At 39.4% G+C, this 15,145-nt stretch overlaps 1 protein-coding gene across 2 annotated transcripts; it reads right to left on the bottom strand.

Annotated features, from left to right (window-relative positions):
* Positions 1 to 2,639: 2,639 nt before the first annotated feature.
* Positions 2,640 to 14,222, bottom strand: LOC122995286 (CLOCK-interacting pacemaker-like). Of its 2 annotated transcripts, XM_044370383.1 has the most exons (5): positions 14,063 to 14,222; positions 13,861 to 13,975; positions 8,613 to 8,818; positions 7,977 to 8,155; positions 2,640 to 5,994 (listed from the first exon to the last, which is right to left on the bottom strand). In XM_044370383.1, the coding sequence occupies exons 3-5, from the start codon at positions 8,809 to 8,811 to the stop codon at positions 4,666 to 4,668; spliced, it is 1,707 nt and encodes a 568-aa protein (XP_044226318.1). In that variant the 5' UTR covers positions 8,812 to 8,818; positions 13,861 to 13,975; positions 14,063 to 14,222; the 3' UTR covers positions 2,640 to 4,665. The 2 variants fall into 2 exon arrangements, with proteins under 2 accessions (XP_044226318.1, XP_044226317.1); XM_044370382.1 differs by lacking the exons at positions 13,861 to 13,975; positions 14,063 to 14,222 and adding an exon at positions 9,661 to 11,544.
* Positions 14,223 to 15,145: the final 923 nt, after the last annotated feature.

Below are 15,145 nucleotides of genomic sequence, written 5' to 3'. Positions count from 1 at the left end.
CAGGTAAACTTTAAAGGTCAAAGATTGCAGAAACTCACATAAAAATACATTATCAACAAATACAACTCATGGCAAAAGATTTTGTTTGTATCACCTGGTAAGTCTGTCCTCAGGTCTCCTCCAGTGATGGATTCCTTTCAGCTAACCGACTGCAAGTTGACCACCTGCCCAGGATTCTTCCAAAAGTGGTATAGATGCATACAGGAAAGCATTAAATGTTAGGAACAAGCTTTCAGGGAAAGTTGACATATTATTGGGTTTACTTACATGGAGCACAATGGATCAGGTAAGCGGGCAGTACATCTCTTTCGCAAGATGTGAAGGGAAATATTGTGATCAGACACCAAGAAGCACTGGTCTACTGTATGTCCTTCCACCATACAATTTTCATACTTTGATAGCTCATCAAAGCCAGGCCCTAGATTAATTAGTACAGGCAACAGATCACAGGGAAGGTGAATAAATATTTAATACCCTTCGTATAACTGGATCAATTCATTGAATGCTGAGAATTGGGTCATAGATTTTCCTCATCTAAGAAAGTCTAATGATGCAAATTGACATTGGCCTTTTTGGAGACAAAAAAAGTGCAAATATTATTTACATGTTTTTAAGGTTTGCCAAAACAAACAGAATGACAATATCAAATTCAGTTGCAAAAGTGCATATCTGTTCTCACAACACCAGTTTTGTACTTGAGAGACCAAGCAATGTGATTTTCTGTAAAAAATATGAACAATGAGAATTTCGTCGGTTAAATATTCACATTAAGTGTACCTAATTTCTCACTTCAACCTCATTTACATTTTTAGTTGTGTAAATAATATATAGACTTTTCTTTCCATGCCGTGTGGATGTTTCGACTTCACAGTGAAAAAATTTATGAAAAATAAATGCACTATTATCTCTCCATATGCCTACAGACTTTTTGGCCCCCTCCAATGAAAAACAAGGCAAAAAAAACATAGGCAACACATTCTTTTCTCTGGACTTGGACATCCAGTTCTGGAGACAAGACTCTGGAGAGAACACTTGGAGAGCTCAAAACTACGGGTGACCAGGCTTTTGCAGTAAGGTCTGGAGCTCTCTGCCTGGATATCTTTAAGGGATAAGTTTGGCATTATTCTGTATTTTTGTTATTGTCAACAATTCTTATGAAAAGACCAAAATCAACAATGTGTTTGTCTCTCAATACTTTCTGACTTGACTACCCTGCCCGTATCTCTCAGCCCCAAGCCCACTGATTTCTACTGAAGATGTTAATCTTTAAAAATGGCTCACAAATATATAGTTTCATTTCCATAAAAGGCTCAGTAAAACAGCTGGTAACTGTAGTTTTTAGCAAATGTTACTTAAACAGACCCATCCTTCCAGTCTGTCTGTCTTGTAAATCACTCCTTTTAACCTTCTTTTATAAATACTGGATAACAATGCCACCTGCTGGAGGAAGCTGGAACTGGCAGAAAGTGATCCATCATTAAATCTCTAGTAATGAGCTTGATTTTTATCTGTCCTGTGAGCTATAACAGTGGATGCTGTGCAATGACACATACCTAGTAAAACTACATGCAAATGAAGTTAGGCCTTCATGATCCACATGTTGCACAGACAGACCAGGACCCGAAGACCCAAACAGATCCTGATGAAGAGCGCGGTCTTCTCTTCCCTTCTCAGAAATCCCGTATTGACAGAGAAAGAAGAAGGCCATCTATTCCTGAAGACTGAGCATTGTAGTTCTGTTTCACCATATTCACGCTTACAAATGCAGTATTCAGTTTTGTTTTGGGAATATTGATTGATGGGTTTACGCACTCCTCCATACTGCTACTGCTGAGGAATAAAAAGCTGCAGTATAACAGGTTTGCTGAGGCTGATTAATACTTTACCAAACCTCTGTCTGTATTGTGATTTGCATGGAAGAGGATCACATATGCATTACTTGTACACATAAAATAATAATTTCATTTTTCAATATTAAAACATAAAATGCTAGGCCGTATGCTCCAGATTTTATCAATAACAGGCTGGATACAATGACAATGTATGCCTGAAAGAAATACACCATGAGAGTATTCAGACAATGCTATGTGAATCCTTTAAGAGTTTGACAACGACGTTCATTGAATCAAAGTTTTTACAACAGAGGAACAAACTACAGTCTACAAATGCAGTTAAATAAAAGGCAGTCAATTCTTTCTATCAATTTTCCATCAGCTATCTTCCCATCAACAGCAAGAACTGTCATTTTAAAATGTAGAAATGGCACATAGTGTTGTCTTTCTTGTCAAACATACTGTCATTTGTGAATTGTTTAACAACTTTATACTATCTATTATTTCTGTCAAACAGGTCAAACACACTGGTTTGTGTGAAATGCTGTTTCCCATCATTTATTACTGTGTATAGCATAAATTTGCCAATTTCAGTTTCAAAAACACAGAGACCTTATGTTTTGGGTTTTCAAAAGCCAAAATAAAGAAACACAACATTTTTAAAGGGCGTATTCTTACATGTGACCTCAAACATCCTCTTAAGAAAGCAGGTGGTTTCCTGTACTTTACAACATTCTGTAGCACTTGCTTTCAGGCACTTAATGGCAAAGGTTATCATTATCAGACAAAACACACAATCTCAATATATCTGTTCATGAGTCAGACTAGATTTATTTTTTAAGGTTGTATTTGAGAGCATGTGAAGACAGTCCATTTATTTTGCCATATACCGGATTATATTTGACAGTAATTAAGATCAGTGCCCCACATCTACAACCAATCTACAGTATACATAATTGATTAAATCTATAATGAAATCATGGTAAGCAAGTGCATGTTTACAAGCTATTGCATCACAGATCTGCACACACTCACTAACAAACACACTCACACATCTTCATGCACTCTTCAGACATTCAAACATGACTGAGGGAAAAAAAAATTAAAAAAGCAAATAATCCACAATAATGTACTGCCAAGCGAGATCATACACCTACTGGAATATGAGTATCAGTAGAAATTTCATTAAGTAATCCTTGGGGTAAAAGTAGAGTGTGCAATGTGAACATACACAGTCCTGTCAGGCAAGATGTCCAAAACTAAGTGGTCATGACCAATTACAGATGAACAGTTTGACACATGCCTGTAGTAGATGATTATTGGATGCACCCACAATATTTATTTAGGTTTGACAGAAACCATGTTTGTTGGTAGAACAGGCTTTCCAACTCAGCCAAATCTCAAAAAGCAACATGTGGAGGTTCAATGGACAACTGTCTGTGTACGCAGACTGTGAACATTCACTATGTCTTTTGATCTGACTAATCATGTCAGTGGCAAATCATAAATTCCCAGTCAAAACGAGCATGAAGAACAATCACATTTTAGACTACCAATTTGTGAATTTAGAGTGCAATCAGCTGATCCCATCTAGTGTAGAAGAGCTGAGACTGCCAGAGGGTGTGTTATGTAATCTGTACCACTCCCTATCCATTAATCACAGTATTTTATTTAATTGCCTTTGGCTCACCTTTCAATTTGAAAAACTCTTGTACAGAAAAAGCCATACCCCTCATTTTGGCCTCAAAATCTCATATAGTGCTCAAAAGGAAAACATATGTATGAAATTAGGTTATGCATCACACAGCAAGTTTATCTGAGCATACTGTAACTACAATTTGAATCATTGTTGATTTTAAAATAAGATTGTGATTATCAAATAATTCAAAAATGTAAAACATTTCAATTCATGCAGAAGTCAGTATTTGAAATGGTGCAGAGCAAAAATGAATTTAGAAATTTAACATTAACCACAATTTACATAATAGTAATAGATACTTTATATATTGCAACATTTTTGACAATAATTAAAAGGAAATAAATCATGGTCATGTTTTTAATTAGCAGTTATGTGGCCATATTGCTCACCTGGGTACTGTTGTTACTGTAAAACAAGGACAAATGCTTGCAAACACACATTGATGTTGCCTTGATTCAGTTATCTGTATGTTTAGTAACAGAATAGAAATTGCGGTCTGTATTCTGAGGACTGAACATGTGGTGCATTGCACTCTGGGCAGCTTTTTGTGTTTAAAGGGAAGAATCTAGAAGGTCGGTTTGGCTCAGAGTTTTCCTCATTAAAACTCTGTTGTGAAAACTGAGCCAAAGCAATCAGAAAATACTGTAATAAGCCACCCACTGAAAGCTTGTTGACCCCTGTGTGAAGTGATGTTTTTATCGGTCAAACTCTTAGAGGAAACAGATAAGAGCAAAAGCCAGTTATCAGGCTATGATCTTGGGAATCTGCACCACAGACCTGAGAGGTGGAAACAACATTATGTTCTGTCTGTCTGTAAACAGGTTTCAGTTGTCTCACTGCTTCTGCCACCTTTATCATTTGATGCATGTCACTAACTGGATATATTGGACATATTGGATGTCCATACACTGACTGTGTATGAGGCCACCTGAATAACAGGCTCATCCACAGAAGGCAACATATAGTTGAAAAATGGACACCTGGATTTAGGAAATCCCTGACTTAAAAGTAGGAAAATATATCAATCATATTGAACTGTGAATCATGTGTGTTAATCATTTCAACACCTTTCAACCACATGTGGACATGTTACCCTGTAAGTCATCACACATCCATGTCCTTTTCCCCAGGAAGCTAGAGGAGATAGTTATTGTGCGTAGAGCTCTCTGGCAACATGAGATCACGTAAGTCCTTATCCATAACTGCTTGTCTGTGTCCCTGCTCAGGGACAGACCTGGAAAAAGAAACAGAGAGAGAGGTGGACATGGAGTCCAGAGGACAGTCAGCATGCTCTGTCTCTTCTGTATCTGGCGAGGGGGCAAACAGTGGAGAGGGAGGTGATGTTCCATCATCTATGTTGTATAAAGACACCAGGTTCTGCAGCAGGTTGCTGTGTGTCTTACTGGTTCTCATGTCATTATCCTTCTCTTTGACTTCCTCACCTCTAGTCTTGCTCTGTTGGTGGATGCAGCTGAGCTCTTTCAGTTGATTTAAGTCTAGGTTTGGGTAGGAGCCCGACTCGGTCATTGCCTGGAGGAGTTTGTCGAGGCTGTCTGAATCTTTGTTGCACCTGTTCTGGCTGGCCTGGGCGGCCTGGCACAGGAGATGGGTGTGCTGACGGAGCTGGGCGATTTCTCTTTCAGTGGCTGCGTTCTGCTTCAACAGTTCCTTGGTGCGTAGCGTGATGGCCAGCAGGCCTGACTGGTTTAGGATCTCAGCTGTGTTGAGGAAACGGCGCTGGCGGGTAGACGAGCTGTCTGGGGCCAAGCGGTAGGGGCTGTGACTCGTGGAGGAGGAGGGAGAAGACGAGGGAGGAGAGGAGGATGAGGGGGAGTCAGAAGAAGAAGGTGGCGAGGGTGTCTGGGAGCTGGAGACGGAAGGTGAGCCCACACTGTCAGAGCCTGAGCTTTGTTGGCAGTGGTGGGATTTGGGATGGGTGGTGGAGTTTGGCAATCGGCAGTGAGATGAGCTTGGAGAGGAGCTGTGGCCCCCCCTACCTTTACACTGGGAATGGGAATGGACCCTACCCTCTTTCTGGTGCTGCTGCTGGGGATTGAGGAGGTGGCTGGTGGTAGATACAGCCTCCCTCTTCTCTTCTTCAGTGCACACTCTCTTGCTCTGGCTCTGGCCTTCACTGCCACTCTCCTTAACCCCCTCCGTCCATTTGGCACCCTTGCCCTCATGGCTCTCCTTCCTGGGGTGGGGAGCGATGCGAGGGTAAGAATTCAGAATGGGCAGGTATGAATTCTTGCTGCTGTGGTTCTGGTTGCTGCGGCTGCCTCCTTTCTTAACTTGACCTTGTGGTCCTGATAGACTGGATGAAGAGGTTGGGGTAGAAGAGGAAGATGCAGGTATTGCTGGCTGTTGGATCAGTAAGAGCTGGGTGGGCGCTTTGGCAGTGGTAAGGCTGTGCCAACCCCCGCTCCATGCCAGGGGGCCATGCAGAAGCTGCTCTGGTCTAGACTGTACCACCAGGAGGTTGTGAGCGGGTTTTATGTGAACAGCAAATAGAGACCAGAGTAAAGGAAAGAGCAAAAGATGGGGAGGAGGTTAACGTCACAAAGAGATAAGCTGTAGGACACAAACATAACTGAGGCCTGAAGGAATATCATAACAAGCTGATGTATTTAAAGCAGCCAGTAAACAAAACTTGGATTAGTAATTATATAGAATATACAAACACAGTACTGTGCAAATGTTGTAGGCACTTTTGGGACCAATCAGACAACTCCTTGATAGTATTGTATTATGGAGAAGAACCTCAACATCTAATGTATTCTGCAGCATGACAATGAGCCCAAACATACAGCCAGAGTCATAAAGAACTATCTTCAGCAACAGGAAGAACAAGGAGTCCTGCAACAGATGGTTTGGCCCCCACAGAGCCCTGATCTCAACATCATGGAGTCAATCTGGGATTACATGAAGAGACAGAAGCAGCTGAGATGCCTAAATCCACAGAAGTGTGGCAACTTCTCCAAGATGCAGGAACAACTGACTTGCCAAGTTCCTTGAAAAAGAGTGTGCAGGTATACTGAGGAGATTTCATTTAGGTTTCTGCTGTTTACTCAACTTTGTATGAAGTTAACTGATAAATAAAAACTATTCAAGACATTATTTTTGAAAGCATCCTTACCTAAAACCTTTGCACAATACTGTAGGCAGTGCTCCAACAACCTCTACCAAACTATTATCAAAGTTGAATCTTTCTGGGGTTATGGTTATGTGGTTGGAGTTTGGTTGTCTGTGTTGGTTTTTTCACAACCTGATGGGAGTCTCAACTCAGGGCAAAAAGGTCCTGTGACATTTGACAATCTTTAGTTTTCAACATTCTCCAGTACAGTCTCGAAAATATTTAAAGCTGCTTTATTAAAGAGCTTTTTTCTCAGTTGGTGGATATCAAACACAACTCCAATTGAATGCTTATGTTGCTCTGCATCTGCTGGATGTGCAGTTAAGACTAAAAGGTTGTAAAATCAATGATATTGTAGGCTTAACAATTTTCACAAAGCACATATTAGAGCTGAAACAAATAGCTGATTCATTGATTAGTCCAGAAATAGAAAATTAATCAGCAGCTATTTTGATAATCAATTAACTGTTTAAGTCATTTTTCAAGAAGTAGTAAGAATTTTCTGGTTGCACGTTCTTCAATATGAGAATTTGCTGCTTTGCTCTGTTTCATATCAGATTATTTTGGGGGGTTTTTGACTGTTGGTTGGACAAGACATCTGAAGACATAACATTGGATTCTCAGAAACTATGATGGACATTTTCTGCTTTTTTTCAGATGTTTAATAGACAAAATAATGAATTCATGTCTTCAGATTAATCCACAAGGGAAATAATTGGTAGTTGCAGCCTTACAGTATATTCCAGTACTAATGTACTGAACTGCATTATATTGTACAGGTGTTTGTGCCCACCCCCAGTTGTCAGCTATATGTATGTATTAAGCATTCATTAACTATAAATACTACTAATACTAATGTTATTTGATCTGTTGTTAAACAGTAGTTGTATATAGTTAACATGGTGGCTTCAATATAATATTGCAAGGCCAATCAGTTAGTCAATTAGAAAATCAATTACTGTTGATTTGATGACAACTAATAAAGGAAACAATTAAGATACACTTAATAAATAAAAGATAATACGCTGACTGGTGACTGAATGTTCCTTTTTTCCTACCATTTCCTTACTTGAATCTGTTTATTATGTAACAAAGTGAAACGTCTGAAACAGCAAGTTGTTATGTCTTCAGATGTCTTGTCCAACCAACAGTCAAAAACCCCCCAAAATAATCTGATATGAAACAGAGCAAAGCAGCAAATTCTCATATTGAAGAACGTGCAACCAGAAAATTCTTACTACTTCTTGAAAAATGACTTAACAAAGTGAAACGTCTGAAACAGCAAGTTGTTATCTGTAACTGGATAGCTCACCGGCTTGACCACCAGGTTTTTGATGACGTATATGGGGGTGAGCTCCTCATAAGGAGGCATGTTGCGGCCTGCAGCGTTCACACCGTTGTTGTTCGAGCTTTCCCTGCTCTCCCTGTGAGGTTCGCTCACACTGCTGCGCTGGTCGTCTACATCAGTGTGGACAGAGTCGGAGCCAGCCTCTGAGGGAGAGGGAGAACCAGGACTTAGAGGAGGTGGAGCGGATATAAAACATATACAACATGTAGGAGAAACATAGCATTAGCCAATCACCATCACTATCATCACTGAGGTGCCTCTGAGCAAGGCACTTGGAGCTGCTCAGTGACCATTGTGGTTGTACTGGGCAGCTTCCAGGTGTGACTGTGTGTAACTGTGTGAGTGTGAAGCAGGGTGTTGCACTATTCTCAGGGAAACTCCCCAGTTATGAAGATGAAAACAAATCAATAAATATATAAATAACTAGGTATCATAGAAGCCATTAAAATCAATATTAGTTGAACCGTAGTGCATGTTTATCAGCACTGACATCATGAAAGATAGAAAACCATTTCTAATTTTTCCACAAACAACAGGGACTGAAATCTGTCAGGTATTCATGGAGTCTGCGTCCATAAATGGAAATGGACTTTTGCTCACCTGAGTACCCTGAGTCTTTTTCAGAGTCCTTCTCTGAGTCACAGCGCAGCATGCGGTTGCTCATGTCACCCATTCCAGATTGCTCTCTATGGGTGCCACCTTGGGACGCCCGCAGGGTGGCACTGTTACTCTTATCCTTAGCATTTTTTGAAGTGTTTCGGGCAGCCCGCTCCCCAAAATGCCCCAGTTCCTTTGGCATTCCAGACCTTTAAAATGAAAGCATACAAACAAATGTTAACTGTACTGGATATTACTACTGGTAATTGAGTTTACCAGGCTGTGGCAAAGCCTGAGAACCAATGTCTTATTGTACAAGTGTAAAATATCTGAATCCTGATTATAACACAACAATAATATCACACCTAATAACACAGGGAGCAATTATAATCTGTGTATAATATATATTGAGTGGGCCTGTGTCTTCAATTCTTTGAACCCTCAAGCTCTAGTGGTTTCGCTTTTACCTGAAAGCAAGTGGAGGTACTGGTATATATTTACACTGTATTGGGATTTTGTCTGAATATTGGATATTAGGATCATATTGAGGCATATATACCATGACGCTGAGTAAAAAGGACAATATTAATGTTTGAGAGCTTGTCCCACTGGTCACTTTATACATCATCTGACAACAGAATGGTGAAATTATCTGTGTGGCTCTAATGAGTATTTTGCAGGTGGTTAGCTTTACAGTATGAAGACAAAAATAGTCATTTTAGCTTTTACTGCCAGACAGTAGAAACAGACAAACCACATTGGCAGAGAAGGTGGATGACATGCAACAATCAACAATCATCCCTGGCCAGTATTGAACCAGGCACACTGCAATTATATACTAAGATACCCAGTGCAGCAATTCCTGCATTCTTATTATTTAGTAATCCATTTATATAATTTCTGTTTTTGTGAGTAGCATTAAGGGACTACAAACTACATTTCGTTATACAATCTTGAATTAATTAGTATGTACTTCAAAAATTTCAATACTCAGTCACACACTTTATATATAAATAATATTTATTTTATGTTCATTTTATGTTGATGATACCTTTTGTATGTCATCGGCTCTTCTGCAAACCAGGCCCTCTGTTACAGTCTTTTGACGACCTGCAGATCTGTTTTATTCATGTAATGATCTAAATGTCTGCATTTCAGAGAAGCACAGAGCTTTGATGTTCCGACTTTGACCCCTGCTCTCAATTGATAGTATGTGCAGACAGTTGTCACACGCACCATTGTGAGTTCCATGAAAAGATCAACGGTCATCACTGACATCTAGAAGGCATCAGCAGTGTTGATAAAAACATGCTGTCTTAGTAGTTGAGATATTTAACATCATTAGTTGGATTCAAAGTAAAGAAACACGTAATTTCAAAAAAAAATTTGCACACCATCATTACGTCTCAGTGATTAAAAACTCTTGACTTGAATATCACTTAAAATGAGTCCAAGTGATGGACAGTGTGTGGGATTCTTTTATTTTCTGAAGTGACGAATCATACATCACTGAATGGTTAACTTTTCCCTCATACCAACTGTGATGACCCCTGCTGTTTCTAGTGCTTCTGTGACTCACCTGTCTTTCTGCTTTGTTCAACAGGTGGGTCATCAGTACAAACTGGAACACTTGGCACCAGTGTTCCCAGGTTATAAATCCTGGCTGCAGCTAACAGCTTCCTCTCTGCTGCTGCTCTCTCTGTTCCTCCCTACAGGCGCTCGTTTTAGTTTGAGTTATAGTGTATGTATATACTGTATGTACATGTTGCACCTTACAACAGTCCAAGTTACAGTTAATCAGAGAGGGTGAGCTTCCGGGGGGTTTAGTAGGGTCTAGAGGATTCTGCTTCTGTTGGGTCTGCACCTGGTGGTACTGATGTTGTGGCTAATTTACATTTGGTGCTGAAGTTTAATGAGCGAGACCCTGACACTTTTTTCACTCTCTTTGAACATGTTGCTGATGCAAAAAAAAAAAGGCCAGGTTTGGACAGAGTACTGATGCTTCAGTATATCCTCACTGGGAGAGCCCAGCAGGCATACTCAGCTGTATGTGGAGAGCATGGCTTGGAATATGAGGCAGTGAAAGCGGATGTGTTAAAGGCATACCAGCTGGTCCCTGAAGCGTATCACCACAAGTTCAGAAATTGGATGAAGGGTGATAAACAAACAAATGTACTTTGTCTGAGATTTCAATTCCCATGTTTACCATCGGTGGTCTTTATGAGCTGATTGTGTTGGAACAGTTAAAAATGCTTTCCCTCAACGCATTGCTACGTATGTAAATGAGCATAAGCCCTACACCGTGCTTAAAGCAGCTGAATCAGCTGATTTTGTATTGATGCATAGGGGTGGTTTTTCAGAGACATGCTCTTGAGGTGACTGGAGAAGTGGAGAAGATAATTGTAACTCCTGTGGTGGTCCAAATTTTTCACATGGTTCCTCATGTAAGCCTGCATTTACCTGAGTGTGTAATTACTGGCATGGGGAGGGTCATTGGAAGGACAAGTGTCTGCTGTTGAAGCCAAAAGCATCATTCACTGTTGTCTTCATGTCATTCGCCTTCATCTTGTTCGCCATTGTATGCTCCAGCTATGCTATACTGGTTCTGGTTTTCAGCCGTTCATTGACAATGCTTTTGTGTCCTTGGTGAGTAGTGAGCATGTACCAATTAAGCTGTTGCATAACACAGGCGCTAAACATTAATTTATTGTGGAGTCAGTGCTGCCTTTTTCACCTGAGACAGAAAAGGGTACTGATGATTTTGTACTGATGAAGGGTATGATGGAGCTGGGTTTAATTCCTGTGACGCGCCATTATGCTGTGCTGGATTGTGAGCTGGTACAAGGAATTGTTCCTGTCGGGGTGCGCCACATGTTGCCACTTCATGATGTGGTTATAAGAGCCCGTTCGATATATTGCTCAGCCCATATTATCATATATAGATATATCAGTATTGGCATATATTTTGTCTGATATGCACATATATGTGTTATACAGGCAGCATTTTATGTATATTTGAATCTTTTTATTAATTGAAGTTTAATATATACGTACATGTTTTTTTGATTTTTTTAATTTATAGTTATTTATAATTATTAAATTCTCAGTGAAGTTTACTCTTTCAGTGCACTGATTTCATTTTATACAATGAAGTTTATTGTCGAACTGTAAAATATCATGCCTCCATTACATATCTTTGTCACAAGTGTTTGATAACCACATTTAAGAGATTATTGCAAAAATGTGCATTTATGTGTACATCCTATATAAATAAGATTATTGGCTGATATATCAATATCAGAATTTTTTACTCCCTAATATCAGCATCAGCCCAAAAAATCCACCCCTGCTCCCCCTACAGTTACCTGTTGGTTTGGGTTATGTTGCCTTAGTTTCTCTTTCTGCACATTACAACATGTACATACATCTTCCACCTGTACAAACCCTACACCACTGACTCTACTGACATCCACACCCCATGCTTTTTAAAAATACGTGGTTAAGTTGTCAATTTGATTTAATATATTATCTTATTATCAACATAGTGTGTCTCCTATTTTTTGTGGCCAAATGACCAACTCTGAACTGGGACACACTGGTTTCCAGTAACATGCCCCTTATTACTGGAATGTAGCACAATACACTAGAGTTAGTCGCATTCCTCTGAGACTTGAAGGACTTTGAAGTTCAACTTAATGATAGCGTTAATTATACTTGTAACTGTTTTGATGAACGTGTGTGTGTGATGACTGCTTCATGTGACTGACTCTTGTGATGTTTAGATGTAATTTATTCTCAGGTTAAAATGAAATGTTGATCTGAATGAGATCTTCTGAATTAATTAAGATGAAATATCTAAACCAAACTAAATATCTCAATGGTGATATGGACAAATATGGTTGATGCTAACAGACTTGCTGTGCAATATAGTACTTTAAAAAATGTTTTCAGTAATATGCAAATAAAAAGCTAGATGCTCTAACATCTGATCCCTTATAATCAATTTGTGGATCCAGTAGTGTTAAAATGACATTTTCAGTCAAATGTGTTAGATTCAAATGCGCACAGAAAACAAGTTTAGTTTCTGAAAGCCCCAAAGTTTAAATGGCACACACATCATTCTTGAAGTCCCATATGACAGGTGAGCATAGGCCTACTTAGCTGGCAGTGAGAGACTGCAGAGACTGTCTGTGTTCAGGGGAGAAACGTGTATTGTTTCCTGATTATAATAGTTGAAAAATGGGACTAGTTTATGATTTATAATCAGAATGGTGTTAGGGCCATTTCCAGAACAGCACTACTACTGAAAAATGACCCATTGTGTAAATGTAAAAAGAAATGTAACACGTGCAATGATCTAATCTAACAGAGCTGTGGTCTTTGATGCTTATGAAATATGACAAGTTTCTTGGTTTTTTTTTTTTTTTTGGAAGCGATCAAGAATCAGTTTATTTGTGGCCACACAAATAGTTAACAGGACACAAATCAAGTAAATATCTCAGGCTGAATGAAACTGAAAAACCGGACTTGTGAGTCAGCCAAGGAAGTATAATACACAATGGTTACATTGCTTTAAAAATACAATCAAACAAGCAGTCTATTTCATATCCTGTTGAAAGAAAATTATAAAAATCCTTGAACACAAAATAATAGGAACATAATCTATGTCATAGTAGTGATATTAGAGTGACATCCTGTAGATAAAACTTTCATTTAAGTTACTATAAACTCTAAGAAAGGAATATGAAGGTGTATTTTTGGTAAACAGTAAAGTGTTTTACATCACTTGAATAGGAAACATTTGATATAAGACACTACAACCCAGTTTATGATAAATTCGATATAAAGATAAGACAGCCAGCCCATTCATAACAGTGGTTGTGTGTGTCGTGTGTGTGGCCTCAGCCTCCTCAGTAAACATGACAGCATGCACATGCTGGTGAGGCTGCAGCAGGATGAACTTGATAAGATGGTCCCTGGCAGACTGTAGTACAGTCCCACCCCCAACACTGTTATGTAATACACTGCTGCCTCTGCTCCATGAAAAAAATAACAAACCTGCTGGAAATGCACATGGCAACTCCCCATTCACTGCCTGTGTGACATTCATGATACACATTATAAACGACACGTTTAAGCCTGCAGAACAGCTGACAGTGGCATGTTATTAAAGTGCAAGCAGAACAGGACATTAAGTCACTGGACAAAAGTTTAGACACTTTCAAACTCAAAGTAAAAGCAGTTCACTCACCTGTCAGTATTTTATCCACGGGATAGGAGGAAACAACTCACTTTTGACAGCAGGAAAACATCATATCCATCGAGGGAGGTAATATTTCCTCCAGTCCTGAGTTTAGACATCCATCCTGGACAAAAAAAGAGAATATACATATATATATATAGATATATATATGAGACTATATATATTTACATATATATTCTCTATCACTGACCGTGGAAGAGACTTTCTCACCAAGGAAATAAAACAAATACTAAGCCATGGTCACACTGATACAGGATGAAGCTGCAGTTGGTCGGGGTGTCCGGCTGTTGGAACCCCCGCTAGTCCGACCATGTACTGAAAGCATCCATGATGTTGATTTACGTAGCCCCGCCCTCGTCTGCTACATATTAATGAGCGCGTCAGTGCGCTGAGCAGATCGGTGGTGACGTAACCGCAGCGGTTTGGCCAATCCCGTGCCAAGACACGTGTTTAGGTGGTGACGTCTGACAGTCCACGTGAGTGGTGCATTCGCTGCTAGTATGGTGCATTTAGTTGTTATCGTAAATATTAAAACTAGACGTTGTGTTGCACATAGACTAAGATGAAGGAGTGTTTTATATTCAAGTACGACATGGTTATAAAGCTTGTCAGCTCAAATTTTTCATTTACTCCATTTATCTATAAAGTACATTTAGTGACCTACACTACAGCTATGAAAAAAATTGTCACTGTTATAGCAAATATGTTTTAAAGTAATTTTAAAAAAGAAATCAGTGTCATTAAGATATTTGTTTTTCCGTTTTTCATTCCACATCTACGACATGAAAGGCTCTAAGCTCTTCTTTGTCCTACAAGACAAATCAGCAACGAGCAAATTGCTGGTTGTTCGGAACCCGTTTGGTTTACAGGAAGTTACGAGGAGCACATGAAGGCCACATTGATACCTGTGGGTGCGGGTTAATGTCAACTTACTACAGTTGCATGTGACTTGAGGTGAATGAGACAACAGTATTTTTAAATGGTGTTGCTGTGTTGAAGCCCAGTCTATTCCCTTCCCTTTAAAAACAAAATCACCACTCACATTCCCATTCGTGCAAAAGTTGAAGCAGTGGCTCCCAACTTTTTATTTGTGATGTTTTTCATGTGACGATTTGACATCCAGTTTCAGCCAATTCCAGTCAGAACTAACGTTATTACTCGCGGACCGACTCTCGTTTAAAATAACTATTGATTTCAGTGCAGTGCTGTGGAAATGCAGATCAATATTTGGTGATTTATAGATGTCTGTAGGTTTTTAGTGCTCTCTGGGAAA

The sequence above is a fragment of the Thunnus albacares genome, chromosome 13, assembly GCF_914725855.1.
Source record: "Thunnus albacares chromosome 13, fThuAlb1.1, whole genome shotgun sequence".
Classification (NCBI taxonomy): domain Eukaryota; kingdom Metazoa; phylum Chordata; class Actinopteri; order Scombriformes; family Scombridae; genus Thunnus; species Thunnus albacares.
The sequence above is the reverse complement of the archived record's forward strand: the minus strand, read 5'-3'. Positions and strand labels throughout refer to the sequence as shown.

Excerpts from the sequence above, each read along its gene's own strand:
- LOC122995286 (XM_044370382.1), bottom strand. Across the intron at positions 8,156-8,612 it reads AAAAGACTCAGGGTACTCAG|AGGCTGGCTCCGACTCTGTC; the intron begins GTGAGCAAAAGT and ends CCTCTCCCTCAG. Across the intron at positions 5,995-7,976 it reads AAAACCTGGTGGTCAAGCCG|TCTAGACCAGAGCAGCTTCT; the intron begins GTGAGCTATCCA and ends CTGGTGGTACAG.